General features: G+C 37.1%; 1 protein-coding gene across 1 annotated transcript in view; it reads right to left on the bottom strand.

Moving 5' to 3' along the window:
* The window catches only part of LOC103539490 (contactin-associated protein-like 4), a 204,947-nt gene that overhangs the window by 107,939 nt on the left and 73,184 nt on the right, over positions 1-23,824 (bottom strand). The window contains exon 3 of the mRNA XM_008506002.2: positions 16,573-16,766. Coding sequence (XP_008504224.2) covers positions 16,573-16,766 — 194 coding nt within the window. The remainder of the gene's footprint in view (positions 1-16,572; positions 16,767-23,824) is intronic.

Raw genomic sequence — 23,824 nt, 5'->3', positions numbered from 1 at the left:
TTGCTTGTTTGTTTTGTTTCTCCCTTATGTTTTGACTGCTTTCTTTTCTGATGTTGTTTTCAAGGAAACTGTTAAGTTGTTTTCATGAAAGTTTTTCATTGAGTTTGCAAAACAAGTTTCAAGAACATGTGAGGACTAAATTAAAAGTAACGGAGATTTTTTTTTGTCATGCATATGGTTGTGTCTTGGAAAAGGGAAATACTGGCAGTCTAGGTCTTTGTCATGGATTAATTTTTCGCAGTTTCCCTCAGGTTCTTCTTTAGTCTTCTGCTTTGTCACCTCGGGTGAGCACATGCCAGTCAGTTTCCATTTATTTCTCTTTATGTTGTCATACCATATCATCTCTCCCTTGTTCTTTGTTCTGGTCACAGAACTGTCTTTAGTTTCTCAGTCATATCATCCTTTCATGTTTCTTCATAGATATTCCTCCTTGACTAATGCTTCCTTTCCTCAGTTTTAGTCTTCCTCATCTTTTGTTTACCACTCCTTTTTTACCTCTCCTGCTGTCTTCAGTAGAGTAAACTCTGATTTAATCACTGTTCTTTTTTTTACTTCCAGGTTCCCATGGACAGCCTTCTTCAACATCCTCTTGTTTATCAAGAGTCTGTAAATTGTGTTTTTTACCAGTTTGCAGCATTTTCCCTATTTTATGCTTTGTCAATTCAAATTCAATGTGAATTCCACCAATGTCTTCTTTCTGTTGCATTTCTAGTCCTAAGATCTGTCCTCTGAAGTCACACCAGAACATGCACTTCATATAGCACCCAAATATATTGTCTATCTTCACCATGATAGAATCTGTTGTTCACACACATCTGTGGTCAACATTCAGGGCAAAAAAAAAATAAAAACCCATTTCCAATGTCACAGAAAAATGCTCTGATATTCTTTCTTATTTTTTCTTTTTCTTGGGGGGGGGGGGGAAAGAAGGACGGGGGGTGTGTGTAAATTATTTTTGTTTATTTATGCTTTAACTGTTAATCAGAAGGGAACAAAAGTTCTTGAAAAATTAAATATTCACTCATGACACACTTAGATAGTGCATTTGCCATGTCATTCATTTGCATGAGTGCATTTAGGAAATCAATTAATAAAAAGTTATACAAAGTGGTTCATACGATGTGTATACATTAGTAGCTTTCTGATGACAGTGGTGTGCCTCTGAGAAGGTCCTTAACATCCTTCCCACTGTATCACCCTAATGTTATTAACATTTCCCATAGTTATCTAAATAAAGTGAAACTCTACTGAAAACACATAAGGGTTAATACGCCTTTTTTAAAAGAAAAAATAATCTGAATAGTAAAATTCATACACACTATGAAAATAGAGTATTTGCTCATCATATTTTAGTTGAACATTGCATGTTTCACTTAAAATATATCTCATTAAAAATATCAATGTCTAAATTGAATTTATAAGACAATCAATATACTGTGTACTACACTGGAAGACAGGGGGAACAGACTGTATATGACAACTGAAACAGTGTTATCATTTTCTTTTCTACTCCCTAATGGAGCTTCCAATATTTCAGTTATAGTCCTATCTGAAAAGTCAGACAGGGTTCAAGTAGACAAAGAATGACTTATACTGTATCATTCACACAATGGAGTTTATCCTCTAGCAGAAATGCTTTTTCCTATCTCTTTCAGTTTTTTTTTTTAATTTATTTACATCCCTCCATCCCACATATGATCTACTAAAATTTCTTCTTTAAAATAGATTTAAACTTTTTTCCTTCTTTCATATTGCTTGTATTTGCATATTTCTTTTTTTCAGTGCTGCTCTCATCTCATGGCTGCAACTAATGAAGGACTGTATTGCTTAACATTTACATATTTGCACAATATATAAGTATATTGGCACCTAGAGAAGTAGTAACATATTGGGTCTTAGCATATAAACCATAAGGCATTTCATATTACATGAACAGAAAATAGGTCGTATTAATAATACATACATCTCACAGTAGAACACAGCTCAAGTCTCCACATTTTTCATATTTCAGTTTTCTCTGTACTTCAAATTATTACTTATTCCTTAGTAAGATGCAGAAAACTGAGGAAAGTGAAGGTGACAATAATTTATCTGAATAGTTATTTTTAATGTAATACATTATAAATTTCCCAATTAGATAGGTAGTTCATGGAAGACTCATTTGTTATATGAAGCTTAAAGATATGTATGCCTAGAAGTGTACTGCATTTTAACAAAAGTAAAATTACCATTTACACATGTGATGGAATATCCCATGGTGACTCTACTTTGTATATATGACTAGACACTAAAACCTAGTTTTTAGTATTCCACAAGGAACATACAATCTCTTAACTAAGAGCTTAGCATGGAAGCCAAAAACTACTTGATTCAGATGCAGATTATGTAGTTAAGTGAGTACTTCTTTTACTAAAATCTTCCTGTCAGTAACTCTAAGAAGTAATAATAAATGCTGATATAAGAGAAAAAATCTGCACAGAAAGTTTGTTTAAAGAGATTATTATTGCATATGCCTTGGAGTACAATAAGAAATTCTCTGATGTTTTACATAGAATAAGCTGTCAGAAAAATGAATATTAGAGTAAGACAGAAACACATATAATAACCAGAAGTTTTATTCTGTCCACTAAGCAGAACAAAACTTCACCTGACAGATACAACCTAGATGCTTTTAGAAATACTGTGAGTTACTGAAGTCTATACAAAAATTTGTATGCATAATTCATTTTCACAGATGAAACGAGTCAAAGTTATCAAATAGAGTTTCAGTATGTCCACTGGAATAAAATATTTATTGTCCTCACACAAGAAAATCTGCTGCAAAAGTTGCCAGTAAGCTAACAAATACAGGAAAGAAATAATTCATTAGAGGAGGTTGTAGTGGTGCAGACACCAATCCCCGGCTCCACCCACTGAGCTACGTTGCAAGGTGAACACTTGCCAACACTGTTATTGATTTAGTTACAAGAACAGTGGGTACAACATTGCTCTTGTTTTAATATCACATGCAGTAGGAGAAGAAGTCTGGAACTTTCTGACCTTGCCAATTAGAGCAGCGAGTTCAAACCTGGTCCTAATGCAAATAGAGCTCTTTGGAGTGATCACAGCACTTCCTAACCATTCCGGGAACTCCTGTCACCTGAATGATGTACCCAAGACCCCTTCTGCTCAGATCACAAGCCTGCTCTGGGAGTTTCCAGAGATGACCTATCTGAATCAAGACCACCATGGAATAAATACTGATCAAAGTCAATCAGCCTGACACCCTATAAATACTGGTCCTAAGAATGAGTCCATTTGCAGCTCCCTGGGATAAGACCAAACTGTGGCCCTGCATCTCATGAAGGAAACTGGTTCATCTAATTGGAACCTGTAAGTAGCCAGCTACTCCTCATACATATGGGGGGAAAAGTCAAATCGTATTGGGTTGTTACAATTTGATTCTGTGGTTTCACCAGAGGTATGTTACCACTTCTTTTATATAATTAGATACCAAATTTTAACATATTAACATAGTGTTAAGATGTGTGAATATGCATGTACACAATTCAGTCTAAAAACATTGTTAGATCTTTAATCAAACCTGAAAACCTGCATTGATTATACTTGATTTTTATTATTACTTTTTAGAAAATTGTAAAATTTAATTTTGTGATTCATTATAATAGTGTCAATCAATCTTAATTTACTTCTCTTTCAAACCAGATCAGGCCCATAATTATGTGTTGAAGCACTACATTGAAATACCTACTCTTAAACTGTTATAAACAGCTGACCAATTCTGGGACTAGGAGTGGATCAATCGCCCCTATAAATATATGAATAATTTTCCCTTATCCCCATGTAAGTCAGTCCAATGCATTTCAAACCCTACACTGCCCTTTCACAAATAAAATAATGGAGTAAACCTTACCATCAAATTCTTTTAAGTTGTATTTTCATAAATATGTATTAAAATCACATTGTCCTGATATCTTTGTTATTCTTTAAGTGACATGAAGACATTACACTGCCATTCATGACAAAGCTTTGTACTATTAAAATAAGTTGGATGCTACAAATCAGAATGTGCCATGGAACTTTTCTGATACTTTGACTCAGCTCTTCAGAAAAAACCCATGTGATTCCAGCTGATTTCCATATAGCTAACTATACAGAGGAATAGGGAAAAGTGAAGCTTGAGAGACAATAAGGAAGTTGTTGTCAGTAATATTTTAATTAGGGCTAGTGACTCTCAAAAAAACTAGGCAGTTTAAGAAATAGGAAAGAGAAAAGTTTTCACTGACATTTCAAACTACAGTACTGATCTCACAGAAATCTTTAGTAGTTATGAGTAGTACTGCTGTAAAACTGCTGAACTGCTTATTTGAAACACACTGAAAAATTCTTTTTACATTTAAACCTAGTTAATTTTATGCAAAGGGATGAAATATACAATAGATTTTATTTTAAATCTACTTACCTATGACCTTTAAAAGAAGTGGTAGCAAATGTTGCTGTCTGGCAATAGAAAATGTTCAAGCAGGTCAGAACCCTTTGATCTCCAGATTCCTGTTTTGACTATTATGAATTTTGAATTTCAATATTTAAGAAATTTTCTAAAGGTATTTTAGGAAGGAAACATGATGATAATACAAACACAGCTATGCTCTACAGTCAATGTACTATTACAGTGGCATGACCATGACAATACCAAGGTTAAAAATGCATATATTCAAAACAAACTTGAAGCTATCTCTGAAGTTCAGTGACCAAAGTTTCTATAAATATTCCAAGATTCCTCTTTGGTCAACTTTAAACCTCAAAGCTTTTGGCAGACTTAAACCAAATCCACATATAATAGAGATACAATGCCAAATGAGTTCTGAATCCAATTTCTGAGAGTATTTTTACTAATCTAAGGGAGTGGCTGTAATAAACAAGATAGAAGAGGAATGTGGGGTCTCCTACTAATTACTAGTTCAACAGGCCTTGAACAAATTAAAGACATGCCATTCTTTTTACAAAGATGAACAGTTTTCTTCAAAGAGAGCTTGATTTCTCCTAGTCTTCTGCAGTTTTCACAATCTGTTAGTTGCAAAAAATAGACAGTATTTTCTTATCCATAGCAGTTCTTCCTTTCCATCATAAGTCATTTTCAGACAGGAATATATGTTGAATCACACTTCTCATATTAGCATGAGAATTATATGATCAGTACCATACCACTGTAGAGCAGCCAATATCTGAGAGGCGAAGAAAATATTTTTTTTCTAGTTGTAATACTTCTTACAGTGTTGTCCATGAGTATGTTATAAAGATATTGACTTTAAGAGAACCATTAAGCAAAAACAATGTATAATAACTTGGGATCTGTCGTAGTGAATTATTGCTACTGAAAACCAGTGTACAACCATCACCATATTTAGATTACAGATAATGAGAGGTCCAAATAAAATTACCTTCTCTAAAAACTACTGTTGATATTTATAAAGCCAGTTCAAGAAAACAGCACTTCTTTTTCTAGGACCTGTGCATATTAGAACTGTAAAATCATGCTTAGGCTTTTATAGCACAAGCTAAAACAGTTTATAGTAACTAAAAGGGCAGAAGAAATGAACAGGTTACTTGCTGTTTTTTGTATACTACCCAAATACAGCAAGTTGTAGTCATCTTTTCATTGCTTTCTCTTACGATGATGATGATGAGACAGCTAACTTTCAGTAAAACAGTCCTGATCAAGACTAGCACTAAGTTAATAGTTTACATAGGTCGCCGTCTTTGAAATAATGAAGTATCATCCAAACAGTTTTAAATTTCGTTTATAAACCTCCTGTTCATCTAAACAATTTACTAACTATAATGCTAACAAATACACTAAAACTAACTTTTGAAACTCTAATTTTTGTAGAACATTTACCTCTACAAGTTGATGGAATTGGGTATTTTCAAGGCATCTTGCTGTCCTTGGTTAAATATGGTTTCTTTAACTGTATGTATGTAACTTTTATTTTACATACTCCTGTAACATATGGACTGAAAAATAAATATATTACCTACTATGGCATTAATTATTTCTTTAATGTATACCCACATAATTTATCTAGATATTATTTGGAATGCTGCATTATTTTCTGATGTTTCAATCCTTTTTTTTTCCTTTCAGTGTATATTAAAAATTCAGGGACAGTCTAACCTTGACACATTCATTCAATTCTTTGCCCACTGTAAGTTACTTTATGCAGAACATTAATCACTGTGACTGCTAAATTAACCTTATTCGATTGTCTGAAAATAGGAGTGTGGTCAGAGTGTATTTTAAACAGAAAAAGATTTAAAAAATCCCAAAACATAAAAGTTTAGAAATTTTAAAGTGTTATATAAATATTGTAATGTCCTTCTCATAAATGGAAGCCTGTGCACGCAATCAGTTTCACAAAAGGCTTCTCTGCAATAGAGTAATGTATTTATTATTCCTTCCAAGTTCTTCCTAGTTTTTGTGTATCTGTGTTTTTCTACATACTGCCTTTTTCATTTTCCCCTTCAAGTTCTTTTTAGCCCAAGGTAGAGCAAACCTCCTTTGGTTTCTTCTGCTTCTTCTACCATCCCCAAGTATTTTTCTCCACTCATCTCTTTCTTTTTTTGAGTTTCAACTACTTACTTTAATCTTATTTCCCAAGAAAACTGTGGCCAAAACATTGTTTGAATAATAATATCTGCCATATTTCTCTCAATTATAGAGACATATAAGCTCTATTTTTGTGCAAAGTCTCTTGGTTAGAATCTTCACCAGTCAATATGGGCAACAAGCAGGAGGAGCTAGAAGCCACGATGCATCTGGAAAATTGGCATGGCAGCAGTCACAGAAACATGGTGGGAAAACTTGCCCAGTTGGAGTGCCACAGTAAAAGGCTACAAGCTTTTCAGAAGGCATAGAGACAAGAAAGGGGAGACAGTGGAGTGACCTGTATGTTAGGGGCTCTTATGAATGTTCTGAAGTAAAGTACAGTGGTGAAAGCATTGAGGGTCCTTGGTTGAGAATCAAGAGGAAGAGCAAAAAGGGAGATATCATAGTGGGAGTCTGGTATAGACCACCCAACGAGGACAGAGATGGATGGCTACAAGCATTTGTGAGAAATCTCTCAATCTCTTACCCTTGTTCCTGTAGGAGATTTCAACTTCCTTGATGTTTGTCAGAAGTACAACACAGCAGAGAATAAACAGTCCTGGAGTTTTCTGGAATGTGTGGAATATAACATCCTGATACGGCTAGTAAGTTAACCAATCGAGGAAGGCACCCTGCTAGACTTGTTCTTTGTGAACAGAGAAGGACTAGTAGATGACATAATGGTTGGAATTCAATGACCATGAAATTACGGAGTCCTCTATTCTTAGAGATATGAGGGGGGGAGCAGAACACCACCTCGGATTTCTGAAGGGCAGACTGACTTTTTTTTAGGAGACTACTTGATAGAATCCTTTTGGACATAGTTCTGAAGGATATATGAGTCCAGGAAGTCTTAAAGGCTCAGAAGCAGGTTGTCCCCATGTTCTGTAAAGCGAGATGGTGGCACAGAAGACTGGCCTGACTGAATATACAGCTTTGTCTGTAAGTGAGGGAAAAAAGGAATGTTCATAGCCTTTGGAAGGTAGGTCTGGCCATTCACAATAACCAAAAAGAAGTCTTAAGGCTATGCAGGAAGAAAAATCAGAAGGCTCTATGCCAAGCTAGAAATTAATCTGGCTTTTGATGTAACAGTTTATAAGAAATGTTTCTACAAATACAGAATGACCAGGGAAAGTCATCATCCTTGATTCGTTGTAAGATGAAACACCGTAATGAAGGATGGAAGACGAGTGAATGATAAACAAGCTAAGGCAAATATAGACACATTGGAACCAACTGTGTTGAAGTCATCACCATCTGTACTATTTTTATTCGTAGACAAAGATTCTTTATTTTCAGTCAATGCAAACAGAAAAAGTGACACACCAGTCTACATAATGAATTTAAACTTTTCGAATCTGTATGTAAGGAAAAAGTAGTGAAAGAGTACCCATTTAAATTATCCGTGCCTTGGGCTGCAGAACAAATCAATAAATTTGTTTTGGCTCAAATGATTTTGTTTGAAATAAAGAAAATTATATATGCATATATATATACACATACATATATACATATATATATATGCACATATATATATATATATAATTGTATATATACAGGTTTTTGCTTTTACAGTGAAGCAGATGTGATCAAATACAATGACTGATTTTTCTCTGGTGAAGAAGATCATAGCTTCTCACAAACACATGAAACCTTGAGACTGAGGAAAAGCCCCCAGTTTTAGGAAAACAGTGAAGCAGTTTCACATTCCTGAATTACATAATGTGATTATCATAGAATACTTGGGATTCAGTATTCCTTAACCTAGAACTTTCCATAATGGTGAGTCATTTTAGAACATGGGAAGTTTGCAATAAACTCTAACACCCAAATTCTATAAAGAGGAGTTTGGGAACATATGTAGCAGTATATGAACACCAAATGATTGAACATTTATGCATTTTATTGCATACCATAAAAATAATAAATGTTAAACTAGTTATATATAAACTCACAAGATTGAGAAAATTATGTTAAAAGAATTTTCCAGATTTATCTTCAGCTAAGGTAAACAAAATGGAAAACAGTCATCAGAACCTAAATATATATACAAACATACACAGACATAGACATGTTTCTACATTGCAAAGATTTGCTTTTTAAAACAGATGTTACAAGAGTCCTAATTTCCAAAATTTCATCTAAAATTGTATCATTATTATTTTTAATTGTTCTGCTTTGGATATAAATTTTAAAAGAAGTAAAACTGAAAACTGGATCATTCTCTCAGGAAAGAAAACAAACAAACCAAAAACTGAGAACAAACCAACAAAACCTAAGGCTGAGTATCTGTGTATTTCTCTAACTGTATCAGAGAAGAAATAATCAGCTTTTAATTAAAGGGAAATTGTAGTTCTTTTCTTCTTCAAAATTCCTGATAATTAATGGCATTGTGATGCATTTCCTCATGAGCTGTGTTGCTCATACTTTCACTATGCTTTTCAGCTATAGGAAACTTGTCACTGAAACTGTAAATTCTCTTGTTCTTCCTCCCCTTGGCTGGTGCTTTTGAAAATGATGGATAACATTATCTTTGTTATTTTATTACCATCCTTTTAAAGGAAACATTTAATTAGCAATGCTACGGAGAGAGCACAGAGGATAAAAATATCTGTGATAGAAAACCATGAAATAAATTTAAACTAGAAAATACAATAGTTAAAAGGATTAGTATACACAGACCCAAATAAATAAAATAAGCTACCAGTTACAATGTGAGATTCCTCATAGATAAAATACAGAAGATGATTTCTAGAATGCAAATTAATGGAAATAAGTAATAGCAGTACCAATATTAATGGCAGTCTATAAAGATGCCAATTTTTTCTTAGTGCTTCTTGAAACAGAGTTTAAGTTTACCATATATTTTTATGACATTTTACAACAAAGCTCCAGAAGCTTGAAATAAAACAAGTGAAAAGAATAGTTCTTTCCCGAGTACAAAACTCCTAATATACAGATAGATTTGTAACCACTACTCATTTATAGGGGTAAAAAAAAAGAAACATGCAAAAGGTTGGACTTTCAGGGAGGCAGATTAAAATGCATCTGAAATTATACATTCAGAAGTGGGAAAAAAATAGAAGTAGATTGACGAATATTTACTTAAATATATATAATATTCCTTTTTCAAGCACATTTACATTTATGGTAACAATTAAGAAAATCTAAGATTTTATCAATCACTTTTCAAAATTAAACTCAAACTTCCTAGAGGGAAATATTCCTATTTTACAATTTATAACAATTATTTCACTTAAGAGTTATATCTTTACCAGAACAGTACCAACCAAAAGATGTTAATACTGATTCTAGCCCTGCTGTCTGAAAAATCTTTAACGTAAGCACCAAGAAAATTGAAGATATTACATTGAGATAACTTTTAAAAAGTCTGATAGTCAGTGAGGAAAGAAATCAAAATGAGTGTCCAGTAGGATTTTTTGTCAGACTGAAATAAAAATTTCTAAGAAAACTATACCTAACTGTATTTAACAATTCTTAATCTACAACGAAATTAGTACTAGTACCTGTAATGGTGTTAAGCCTTTCAAAAGTAACTTTTATCTATTTTATGTATTTTCTGTATTATTCACTGGTCCATGGACAAGGACTTGGATGAAAGGTTGCACTCACAGAGTTGCAGTCAATGGCTCAATGTCCATGTGGGCATCAGTGATGTGTGGCATTCTTCAACTATTGGAATAGTTGCTGTTTAACATCTTGGCCATAAATGTAGACATTGGGATTGAGTGTACCCTCAGCAAGCTTGCCAATGACACCAGGCTGTGTGTGTGGCTTGACATGATGGAAGGAAGAGAAGCCATCCAAAGAGATCTTTGTAGGCTTGAGAGGTGGGCCCATGCCAATTACATGAAGTTCAACGAGGCCAAATATAGCGTCCTGCACCTCTGTGGGGGCAACCTAAGGCAGAATTATTGGTTGGGCAGAGAATGGATTGAGAAAAACCCCAGGGAAAGGCACTTCAGGGTGCTGGTTGATTAGAAAGAAGCTCAACATGAGAGACATGGGAGACCTCATCACATCTTCTTTCTCACTAGGGAAGGAGGAAGAGCAGGCTCTGACCTCTTGTCTCTGGTGACTGATGATAGAACCTGAGGGAATGGTAGGAAGATGTGCTGGGGGAAGTTTAGGTTAGATAATAGGAAAAAAATTTTCATCCAGAAGGAGGCTGAGCAGTGGAACAGGCTCCAGTGAAGCAGTTATGGCACCAATCCTGCCTGAGTTCAAGTAGCAGTAGTAGTAGTAGTAGTAGTCGTTTGCATATTTTGAATGATGCTTTCAGGTACATGGTGTGATTCGTAGGGTGCCCCACACAGGGAAAGGAGTTACATTTGATTATCCTGATCTGTCCCTTCCAACCTGGCAGATACTATGATTCTATGACCTGACAGTGTGCACTCACATACGAGAAAGCCAACTGTATACTGGGATGTATCAAAACAATCATGGCCAGCTGGACTATGGAGGTTCTGTCCCTCTGCTCTGCTCTCATGAGATCCTATCTAGAATAGTCTATCCAGTTCTGGTGTCCTAACATAAGAAGGACATGGAGTTGTTGAAGTTGTTCAGCCTGGAGAAGAAAAAGCTCTGAGAAGACTTAATAGAAGGCTTTCAGCACCTGAAAGGGGACTTCAAGAAAACTGGGGAGGGACTTTTCATAAGGGCATTTAGAGATTGGAGAAGGAGGAATTGGTTAGATTAAAGGGAAGAAGGGAAAAGGTGATGTGGGAGTCTGATCTCACTGATTTGCTATTTTCTCAAAATAGCAATTTTAAAGTGAATAGCCCTGGCTAAGGTGGAAGACCTGGCTGTTCAGAACTGAGCAGGGGGTGACACCTCAAGCTAGGACATCCCTACAGGCACAATTACCCTGGCCAGGGTGGAGGAAGCCATCTTGATTGTACTGATGCTGATGTACCTGGCTATGGGGGCTGGAAGGGAGCTGTGAGTGGCACCTGGAAGGAGATGAGTGGGTGGGGGACTGCATCCTTCTGCAGAAGCTCCGCTCCAGGCATCCTGTCTGCAATGGCTCTGATGCCAATGACCCTGGCTTCTGTGGCAGCTGACTGACAGATACCCCTCGGAACAAGAGGAACTCAGGGGTATATGTGGCTGTCCATGCTGTGGCTGTTCTGTCATCTCTTGACCCACCACCATCTTGCATCAGTGTAGTGTAACAAGGCAACCAGGTGCCCCTAATTGCCAGGGAGTGGGCATGAGCTTGTGTTAAGCCCACCTGTGCCTAATTAGGGTGGGCCCCCACTGCGCATGAGCAGGACCAGGGGGCCAATAAAAGGGACAGCTCATGCCCACTCCCTGGCAATTAGGGGCACCTGGTTGCCTTGTTACACTACACACCAGACCCTGTCCAGGATCAGCGCCATCTTGAAGAAACTCGCTGGACAGCTGGACGGTGGTGGTGATTCTCACTCTCTCTCTCATTCTTTCTTCCCACTTTCTCAACCTTTTTCTCCACTTTTCTCTCTCTTTTATCTTCTTTTCTTCTTTCCCTCTTTTGCCTGGCTCTATAGTTTTGCCTGTGTCAATTGTCAAATAAAATCTGCTTGCACTCAACCCTTCTATCTGGACCCCTGGTGGTGACTCTCTATCTCACTCTCTCTCATTCTTTCTTCCCACTTTCCTACCTTTTTCTCTCCCATTTGTCTCATTTTTCTCTCTCTCTCTTATATCGTCTTTTCCTCTCTCTCTCTTTTCCTTGGCTCTATCATTTTGCTTGTGTTAATTGTCAATTAAAATTTCCTTGTACCCAACCCTTCTACAGTTGGACTTTGTTTTTCAGATCCAAAACAAAAATAAATTTCAATGTTACTTCAGACCATAACAGATATTACATCAGGCATCTGCTACAGGCCACCTGACCAGAAGAGCCAAGCAGATGAGGCACTCCGTAGACAAATAAAAGAGGCTTCACATTCACAGGCCCTGATGCTTGTTGGCAATTTCAATCAGCCTGACATTCACTGGAGGGACAATGCAGCAAGCTATCAGCAATCCAGGATGTTCCTGGAATTCACAGGTGATAACTTCCTCCTCCAAGTGGTAGAGGAACCAAAAAGAAAAAGTGCTGTGCTGGACCTTGTTCTCACCAACAGGGAAGGGCTGGTGACAAACATGATGGTCAGAGACCACCTTGGCTGCAGTGATCATGAAGTGCTTGAATTTAAGATCCTCAGGGCATCTAGGAAGAGGTATTCTGAGTTTACAACCCTGGATTTTAGGCATACAGACTTTTATTGCTTTAGAGATCTGCTGGCCAAAATACCATGGGCCAAAGCCCTAAAGGGAAGGGAGGCAAGGACAGCTGGTTAGTATTAATGGATCACCTTCTCCATGTCCAGGAGCAAAGTATGCTGACAAAGAGGAAAGCAGGAAAGAATACTAGGAGACCAACTGGATGAATGACGAGCTCCTGGACACACTATGACAAAAAAGAAACTCAACAAGGAATGGAAGAAAGGACATCTAGAATGAGGGGCATATAAGGAAGCTTTCTGAGCAGCAAAAGGCCTGGTTAGAAAAGCTAAATCTCAGACAGAACTGAATCTATCCAGGGAAATCAAGGGGAATAGCAAAAGTTTCTATAGATATATTAACAGCAAAAAGAAGACTAGGGAAGGTGTCAATCTCCTCAGAAATTAAACAGGAGAACTAGTGACAAGTGATATGGAGCAGGCTGAGGCTCTCAATGACTTCTTTACCTCAGTCTTCACTGGCAAGGGCTTCAGTCACATTCCTGAAGTCACAGATGACAATGGCAAGGGTTGGAAGGAAGAACTACCCATTGTATGTGAGGATCAGGTTTGTGACCATCTAAAGAACCTGAAAGTGTACAAGTCCATGGGACCTGATGGGATACACCCACATGTACTGAGGGAACTGTCAGATGTGGAGACTATCTATTATATTCCAAAAGTCATGGCAGCCTGGTGAAGTCCCCACCGACTGGAAAAAAGGAAACATAACCCCCATTTTCAAAAAAGAAAAGAAGGAAGATGCAGGGAACTATAGGCTGGACACTCTCACCTCTGTGCCCAGAGCAGATCCTCCGGGAGGCACAGATGAAAGAGAACAAGTGATTGGGTATAAACAGCCCTTGGTTTCACCAAGGGCAAATCATGCCTGAAAAACTGTGTGGCCTATGAAAAGGTCATAACATTAATAGACAAGGGAAGAACAACCAACATCATTTACCTGGACCTGAGCAAAGCCTTCAACACGGTCCCACATGACATCTTGGTCTCCAAGCTGGTTTGACTGATGGACCACTGGGTGGATTAAGAACTGGCTTGATGGCCACACCCGAAGAGTGGCTGTCAATGTGTCCATGTCCAAGTGAAAGCCAGCAAAAAGCAGAGTCCTGCAAGGATCTATGATTCTATGAATGTTTTTAAGCTGGAAGAGTGTAGATTTAGTTTAGCAATCAGGAAGAAATTATTTCCTGTGAATTGTGATGAGACACTGGAACAAGGTTGCCCAAAGAAGCTGCAGATGTCCCCTCCCTTTGAGTGTTCAAGATCAGGTTGGATGGATCTTTAAACAACTTGGTCTTCTAAAAAGTGTCCCTGTCCATGACTGGGGGGTTCCAACTAGGTATCTTTAAGGTCCTTTCCAATTAACCCGTTCTATGATATTGAGTGGGTACAGACAATGGTCATCATGATTCCTTCTAGAGCAACTCCTAATAGGTAGAAAAGTGAAAATAAATAACATTTAGCAGCTGCAGCAGAAGAGAGAAATTAATCTTACATAACTTTAGAATATCTGCATCCAAATTTAGCACTAAGAAACAATGAAGCACTTCATAGACAGGAAGAAGTAAGATACTCTCACATTGCTTATTTAAATCTAACAAAGTCTTATAAGGTCTAATGAACCAGTCTTAGAAAAGAATACCCTTCCCACAGACTGTTGGGACAATTTTCGTAACTAGTCATTTGCAGATGCTCGGATAGTCTTCTTTGCATGTCCATTTTTATAAAAATTTTACAGGGAATGAAAAAAGTGGGTAAACCATAAGGTAAACCATAAGGTACCAAAGACAATTCAGAAATAAGTTCTAAGAAGGAAAATAAAAATGAAGGGATTTTTGAAATTGTTGAGAAGACACATGAATTCTACTCAAATTAGAAAGAATTGTTACAGAGTATATATTCTTACATACAGTGAAGAATTCTGAAGTGCTCTTATCAATGAAAGGACCATAGAACTGGGCATGTTTCATCTTTGTAATGCATACTAGTATTTTTTATTTATCTACTTATTTTTAAAGGTAATGCTGGTAAGCAATATTGTAATAGGGCAATGATACAGTTAAAAAGAGAATAGAAGTAACACAGTACATGTCTTAAAATGTGTGATGTTCTTTCCTGAAATGAACTTGGGTATTTTATTTAAGAAGTCTTAACATAAACAGGAAACAGTCGGAGAAAATCTATAAAATAAATAGAGATTTAAGAGTTTCATTCCAAGACTATGTGCATGTATTAGTTTGGAAAAGAAAAAATATATTCCCCTAGAAGCATAACTCCTAAATAAAGATACATAAAAAAGATAAATAGACTATCTCTGAATTTGATGGTTTACATCCTTGAATTATGCATCACTGCCTGTAAGCCATACATCCAATCTGCACTGCACTCACTTAGAAAATAAATTTTTTATTAAGTTTGAGATAATGGAATTGCAGCCTTACTTTTTCCCTCCAAGAGGTCTAACCTTATACCCGTGTCTGCATCAGCATTTGACAATTATTTTAAACTTATATTTGATATTTTTTTACTGGCAATATCAAGTAATAAATATCTACATCACTGTTTGCAATACCATTATGAGATTTCATAAGAATCCTCATTGAAGCGATCAAATGGCTCTACCTCTTAGATTTGCTTTATCAGTCTGTCTGTAGATGGGAAACACAATATTGTAGTAGCTTATGCTCATTTAACTTTTACAATATTGTTCCTTTTTTTTGCTTTTTTTCTTACTCCCCAAAGCCATATGGATCAGAAACTAATTTATTTCTCCTTGTAACAGAAACACAATCTGAAGCAGAAATGTCTAGCAAATTCAAGAGGATAATTATGCAACAAGCAAGGCACTACATATTCTCATTATGCCATAGATGGGTTTTGACAATAAGAGTGACAAGAACATTTTGAATTAAAAGTCAGCAAAATTAAAATGCATAAAAAGGAAATACATGTTAACATTATGTTTAACTTCATCAAGAAAGAATCAAAGTCTGAAGTTTAGTAAAACTAAGTCCTTTGTATGGACAGAAGGTATAATTAACTTGACAGCATAAAATTATAGACCACAGGTACCAATATTCTTTCTTTATTTCAAGCGCTAGTAACTGGGGATCAAAGAAAGGTGCAACACTGTTCTCGAACTGTATTGTTTGATTTCCATCAGGATTTTGGACATCATCTGTCTGATACTGCATAGCCTTTAGTCTCGATAAAATTCATGTGAATAGAAGGTGTTGTGTATAGCAGTGTTTATTAATTATCTTTATTATCTAGAAAGCTAGTAGCTAGGGTTTTTTTGTTTGTTTTTTCCTTAATTAAAAAGCCGCATTTAATACTCAGGGACAAGAATTTTTGGAAAACACCTTTTCCATACATCACAAAACAGCAGAGATTTTGCAGTACATTTTTAGTCCTCAGAATACCTCCTTGAGATGCTTAGAAGAGTAATGCTATAGGTTAGGTTTTCTATGTATGTTGCCTGCCTTTTATCTCATGAAAAGTTAAATTAGTTTGTGAATTTAATTGTATAAACACTTTGGAGTTCTTTATATTCCACTGCTGTGCTTATTTTTGCAACCATGCACAGATTTTTTAAGTCTTAAAAAAATTAATTCTTACTGTTAAAAAACATACCCAAATGCTTTCTTCTTGACGATACTGCTTCCAGTTTCGTCCAGTATCACTAAACATCAGAAGGTAGCTTGTTACCCAGTCGGAGCTCCCATAACCACCTTGAGTAGCAACAGCAGTTATCTCAGTTCTTTCACCAAGATCAACTTGAAGCCATTGGTATTTATTGGAAACAAGTGGAGACCAGCCACCAGCACCTGAAAAAATAATAAATGTGATTTACATGCATTCCTAAAAGAAGTGAGTTTACACAAAATGTGTACATGTAAATACTAATCAATTAATTTAAGAAATCAGATCTAGTAATAGATGGCCTTGACCATGGCAGGCGTTTGAAACTAAATGATCTTTAGAGACTCGTTTCAATACAAACCATTCCATGATTTGAATTCAAGATATAGCCGCACACAAACTTTCTTGATATTATGTAGCAGCTATTATAAAATTTGATACAGATTGATACATGTGACCATTTATAGTTTTTAAAAGTCATTGTGAATTTATTCATTCCCCTTTTTCTTTCTCTGGTGGCAAAACCATGTAAGTTTGATGTTTATTTTCTGCTAAGAAAAGCCCCACAAACATTACACAATTCCTTTTTATGAAGAAGATGCTCAATTGAAGTTACAAAAGCAGATAATAAAATAATGTAATTTAATAATTTAATGTTATTTCTTCTATGTTAATGTTAGTTTTATTTTAATTTGATATAACTGTTTGAAAAGAAATATTTATGGAATATATAGAATCATAAAATCATCATGCTTGGAGAAGACCTTCAATACCAAACCTTCCAACCATCAGTCCTTCATCAACTTAACCACTAAATAATATTCTGAAGTACCACATCTATCCATTTTTATGATATCTGCAGGGACAATGACTCCACTGCCTTCCTTAGCAAATGATTCCTATGCTTTTCCACTCTGTTGGCAAAGAATTTTTTCCTAACATCTAATCTGAACCTCCCTTGGCACAACTTGAAAGCCTTTAAAGTAATTTACTGCACACATCTAGCAACAACACACTTTTTATGAGGTATTAAATCTTTCTCTTAACTCATGATTCCCTGTTTATCAATCCCATTTTAGTAATAAATTGGCAGCTGGTCTTGATGGCTGTCAAGTTAGAGTGTGATGGTTACTAGGAAGCTGCTTTCATCCAGCCTGGCAGCAATTAATTAAAAGTTGAAAGTTTCTATTTGTCCAGTGTACATACTAGTTGAAAGTCTACTTCATACTATGCAATATTGTTAAATAAACTGGGTATTAAATTATAGGAAATTTTCTGAAGCCCTTGGTTTATTTAATTCATTACAATTGATTTGTGCTGGATTAAAAATCTAAGCTGTCGCCATTTGAACAGGAGGAAGGAGGGTTGTTGGACTCTGAGAGGGGCTGAATGCAAAGGAAGCGATCTATACCCTCACATTTCCTGCCATGCTCTATAAAAGATCAGAAAGCCAGCAGCTCCTTCATCTTTTTACTCTCACCTCCCTCTGGCTGTGCTACTGTTTGTTCCCTCCAGCTTGCCATGTGTTATCGGGTTGTATATTTATGTTTGTATATAATTCTATGCATTTGTATTCTTTGTTATCTTACGCTTTATCTTATTACTTTTCCCTTGTGTTAGTAAAATCTGTATCCAACTGTTTTCAGTTTCCAACTTAAGCTCTCCAGTCTTTATTCCCCTTTTGTCTTCCCCTTGGTGGGAGTGGGGGAATAGAGAAGAATTCTGTCATTAGGTTTGTGGCCCACCCAAACTGCTAAGATGTGACATAAGCAATCATGCATCTTTCATATATTACTGAACCAAATTTTGCCTTGTGAATATTCATTAGTCTTGCTTTTTCTACAAGGTAGTAACATTCATTTTCAAGTCGTTACATGATGACATACTGAGGTTTCTTCCCACTCACCCCTTAAGTTATGTACAATGCTTTTTCTGCAGAAGTTATATAAGGATGTGTTATTCATTAAAGGAATCAGCTTCCAGTTTAGTAAAAAAAACTATTAAGCATTTCAGTTGCTAAACTATAAACAATAAACTAGTTGCTAAAATATAAACAAAATTAAAGTCTTGTAATATGTCCTTGATTTAGACACTGAGTTTACAGGAGAAGAGTATTTTCTTCAGATTGTCTACATTTTTGGCAGATTTTTCATTCTTATGCACTTCTGGAGATGGGGTGGTGGTCCATCCACACCAGAGATGTTGCCAGGGTCAGCGGGGCCCCATAACATGACTGCCTTTACCAAGAAGAAAAGATGCAGTTGTAGGCAACTGCTTTCTCAGGGGAACAGAAGGTCAAATATGCTGAGGGACCCTTTTCTTAGGGAAGTCTGATGCCTCCCTGGAGCCCAGATTAAGGACATCACTACGAAACCTACTAGCTGGTATGATTCTCAGACTATTACTCATTACTCATCTTCAACATGGACAGAGATGATGCCAGAATACATAGTCCAAGGGTGATCAAAAAAGACTTCAAGGCCTTCGGAAGGTTGATGAGGGAAGCTGGGGGACTGTTTATTTTCAGTTGTCTCTATGAAGTTTCAGGAAGCAACACTGGAAGAAACAGATGCATTCAACTTATTAATATGTGGTTCTGTGTCTGGTGTCAGCGCCATAAATTTTGGGGTTTTTTTGATAATTAGGTCGTCTACACAGCACCAGGCTTGCTGGCAGTGTATGGGATTTACTCTTCTCAGAAGGGATAGAGGGTCTTTGCTGAGAAGCTTGTGACACTCAGAGCTTTAAGCTAGATTTGAAGGAGGGGAGGATAATAGCAGGCTTCCCTGTGACAAGCTGTGGGATGACACAGGAAAGTCAGAAGGATGACGAGCTAACAAGGTCCCTCAGCCTGCTGCTCAGAGATGTATTGGACAAGTTGCACCACATCTGAAGTCTTACAGAGATGAACCAGGGGCTCCTGCAGTGAGGCAACAAGGAAGCATTGCAGAAATACCCCAGTGGAGTTCCAGCCACTGAAGCAAGTAAATCAGTCTCATTGGGGGCCAAATTTAAATTTCTGTATGCAAAACCCCATAACATGGAGAACAAAAAGAAGTGTTAAGAGATGTGCATGAGCCTTGCAGATCTATGAACTTGTTGGCAACACAGAAACACGGTGGGATGACCACTACTGTTGGAATGGAAGGTCACAGGCTCTTTAGAAAGGACAGGTTGGGGAGATGAGGAGGTGGTGTCAGGAGGTGGCGTCATCCTCTACACCAGCAAATAGCTGGAGTGCATGGGGCTCCAGCTGAGTATGAATGAGGAGCTGACCTTATGGGTTACTGTTAAAGGGAGATAAGGGGACATTACAGTAGGAGTCTGATACAGGCCACCTGACCAAGTGGATGAGGCCCTCTGCAGTCAGATAAGAGTAGCATAGACAAGTTAAAGCTTAAGGGCAGCCTGGGTTGCAGTGATCACAAAGCTTTAGAGTTCAAGATCTTTAGGGTAACAAGGAGGGTGTACATCAACCTCATACCCTGGACCTTGTCCTCTTAAGGGACCTGCTTGGTGGAGTACCATGGTGTAAAGCTCTGGATGAAAGAGAAGACCAAGAAATCAGGTTAATATTCAAGGATCACCTCACCTGAGCTCAGAAATAATGCATCCCAACAAAGAGGAAGTCAGGAGAAAAACAGCAGGAGGCCTACACAGAAGAACAAGAAGCTCCTGGACAAACTCAGGCACACAAAAAAAGAAGCCCACTCCTATAGGGGTGGAAAGAAGGACAGGTAGCCTGGGAGGAATATAGAGAAATTTCTGGAGCAGCCAGGGGCCATGTTTGGAAAGCTAAAGCCCAAATAGAATTGAATTTTGGAAAACAATATCAAGGGCAAGAAGAAAAGATTCCATAGGTATGCCAGTGAGAAAAGATTCTATAGGTATGTCAGTGACAAAAGGAAAACTAGGAAAAATGTAAGGCCTCTCCAGAAGGAAAACTAAAACCTGGTTACCTGGAATATAGAGCAGGCTGATAGACTCAGTGAATTTTTTTGCCTTCACCTGCAAGTTCTTGAGCCTCACTGCCTAGGTCACGGAAGACAAGTTTAGAGATGGGGAGAACAAAGAACTACCCATGATAGGGATAGATGAGGTTTGAGACCACCTAAAAACCTGAAAGCACACCAGTCCAAGAGACCTCATGAGATACATCTGCAGGTCCTGAGAGAACTGGTGGATGCTTCTAGGCATCTACCTATCATGTCTAAGAAATCCCATCAGTCTGGTGAAGTTTCACTGGCTGGGAGACCTTATAGCAACCTTCCAGTACCTGAAGGAGGACTATAAAACAGATGGGTAAGGTCTTTTTACCTGGGGATAGGACAAGGAGGGACAGTTTTTAACTTGAAAAAGGGTAGACTTAGGTTAGACGTTAGGAGGAAATTCTTTCCTGTGATGGTGAAATAATGGAACAGGTTGCCAGGAGAAATTTTGCATGTTCCTTCCCCCGAAGGGTGCAGGTTCAATTGGATAGGGTTTTGAGTAACTTGATCTTGTGGAAGGGGTCCCAGTCCATGGTGGGGATGTTGCAAACAGATGATCTTTGAGGTCGCTTTTATCCCAAAGCATTCTATGATTTTATTATTGTTTTCTTTGCTTCTGGAGGTTAAATATCCTCTACCTTCTCTCACAACCAGAAGTATAAATGCATCACTGTGATGTATTTTTAACCCCCTGGTTCCTGTCTGCTAGGATATGCATTTCTTCAAGGGTAAACATTTTCGTAATTCCTTAGCTTCACAAGAAAAAGAATATCCTTATCATTATGAACTGAAAATAGAAAAATTAACAAAGTCAGCAAATATCTACAAAACAACAAAAGTAGAAAAGACCGAGGAAAAGGTCCAAAGCCTCAAATCCAGAAGAAAAAATATCTCAGTATTCTCACAGTGGATTTGGATAGTTGCACCAGGGCTAAAACTTGATCTTAATATAAAAAATATATTAGGTGTTGCTTGGGCTTTCCAAACTGCCTCTCTATTAGTCTGCTAAATTTCCTTTTGATTAGATTTAAAAACTCTGAACTACAGAGAATAGAAACTGATGTAAAGATTCTCCCCTTGTATGAACAGGCCCCCCTACTTGTTTAGCCTGTCCTATGACTACTGTTGCAAACAGCAACACATTTCACACTCATGTGTGTGTTCACACCAGCTTCTTTCCATGCAGTTCACTGTACCATTTAGCCAGCACCATCATTTATACCACTTTCAGAGGCAGTCTTATTTTGCATATTTAATTGTAAGAACTGAAAGCAATGCACAGAAGTGGAAATCCAGATTGAAACTAACATACGTCATAAAGTATGTTTTTCTTTGATTAAGCAAGCTTTGTATTTCCCATATGGATCATTTAACAGAAGCTGATTTTAATTTGAAGTCAATAGAGTTGCACTAGGGATAAATTTGGCTGTTCATATTACAAATCACATTTTCTACATGCAAGCAATTGACTACTGATGCATACTAGGCTTAGACAAGTTAAATTAGTTGTTTTAGAGCACCCAAAATATCTAAAGTACTAACATACGGCATTATTCCTCTTCTTAATCTGATAAGTAAGACAACTAAGACATACTCTTTCAGAAATGGAGAATTAAAAAACTTTAGGCTTATTCTTAAGTAAAAAATGCAAGAGTTTTGCTCTCTAAAATTTCATTGACTGATGACAGGAATGGAGGGGGAACAACTGATAAAGAGTCTTGATGGTTTGTTACCAGACAAGAACCATTTTGTCCCTTTAGAAAAGACTCCTGAGTAAGAGAACCAGGGAAAAAAACCAATGCTGGTATCTAACTTTAAGATTTTAGTTCTCTTGTGCTTGTCTTATTCAGACAATCCAAGAAACAGAGTTCATATTATTAGAAACTCCCATTTTTATACCAGCAAAGTGCGAGAAAAGTGATTATCAGCTAATATCTTGAGTAAAGATTCTGAAAGCTGTGTAAATCACAACTTGGGCAGTTTGCCAGAAAGCCTATGCAAAAAAAAGTTATGCAAAAGCTATTGAAGCAATGATGCTCTGAGTGAAATCTCAGAGATAGAAGGAAAGAATGTAAACATCAAAATTGGAAACCATGGATAAACTGTGGCAAGTAAAACTAGGAGGATGATGGACCTTCACTAAGATTAAGGAACAGTGGACACAGAATCATCTTTGAACACAGATGGAGTCACAGAGGTACTGCTAGATTATAAACCAGACCTGCAGTGTTCCATACATAAAATTCCTGCACAGGATTTTGCAACCATGTTTGGTAGCCGCATCATCTTTTTCCTTTAATATAAACAAAGTCCTATTGTTTCCCAAGAAATTATTTTCAGAACTGAAATGTCTTTCTCGTTCTTATGTAATATTTAAAGTTACCATAAAAAATAGCCAATCTTTACACCTGAAAAGACAAAATGACATTAATAGAATAAAGCTCAGCTCTCAGAAAGGATCATTACTGACTGAGGAATGGCCTGTCTAACTGGTCCCAGACAGAGCAACCTTGGTCTGCAGCCTTCTCTCCTTATTTTAAGCTTGTGAGTTTAGAGGACATATTGTGTTCATCTAGATTTCAAGAACGAATAATAAGCTCTTTATTTATAGATTATGAAAACAGTAGGCTTTGAATAATTGGGGAGCCCAAGGTTTCTACTAAGCGATTACTGTCTGCATGAGAGAGATATATTACTCATTTAGGAGAGACTAAAAGTAAACCTACAACTTCAATAGTGTACAAAAAGACTCCATGTCTGTCCTTCAGGACAGTGTCTCAGTTCAGTATTGTTGCACAGATGGATTCTGTAGGAAACCACTTAATATCGTTATAACTTCCCTTTGACTTCCTGTGAGCAGTATCTGGGAAACCAAGAGTGGGAGCTGTCCTAATTATTAAGGATCATGGAATCATAGAATAGTTTGGGTTGGAAGAAGCTTCAAAGAGCATCTAGTTCCAATGGGCAGGGACACCTTTCACAAGACCAAGTTTCTCAAAGCCCATCCAAACCAGACCTGAACATTTCCAGGGAGGGACACCCCAAAGTTTCTTGGGCAATCTGTTCCAGTATTGCTCCACCCTCACAATGAAGAATTTACTCCTAACATCTAACCTAAGTCTACCCTTTTCCAGTTTAAAACAATTCCTCCTTGTTATATCATTACATGCCCTGTGAAAAAGCCCCAGCTTTCTCAGGTACTGAAAGGATGCTACAGTCTACCCAGAATCTTCTCTTCTACAAACTGAATAACC

Source organism: Calypte anna, chromosome Z (assembly GCF_003957555.1).
Source record: "Calypte anna isolate BGI_N300 chromosome Z, bCalAnn1_v1.p, whole genome shotgun sequence".
NCBI classification, from domain to species: domain Eukaryota; kingdom Metazoa; phylum Chordata; class Aves; order Apodiformes; family Trochilidae; genus Calypte; species Calypte anna.
This window is presented reverse-complemented; position numbering and strand designations above follow the sequence as displayed.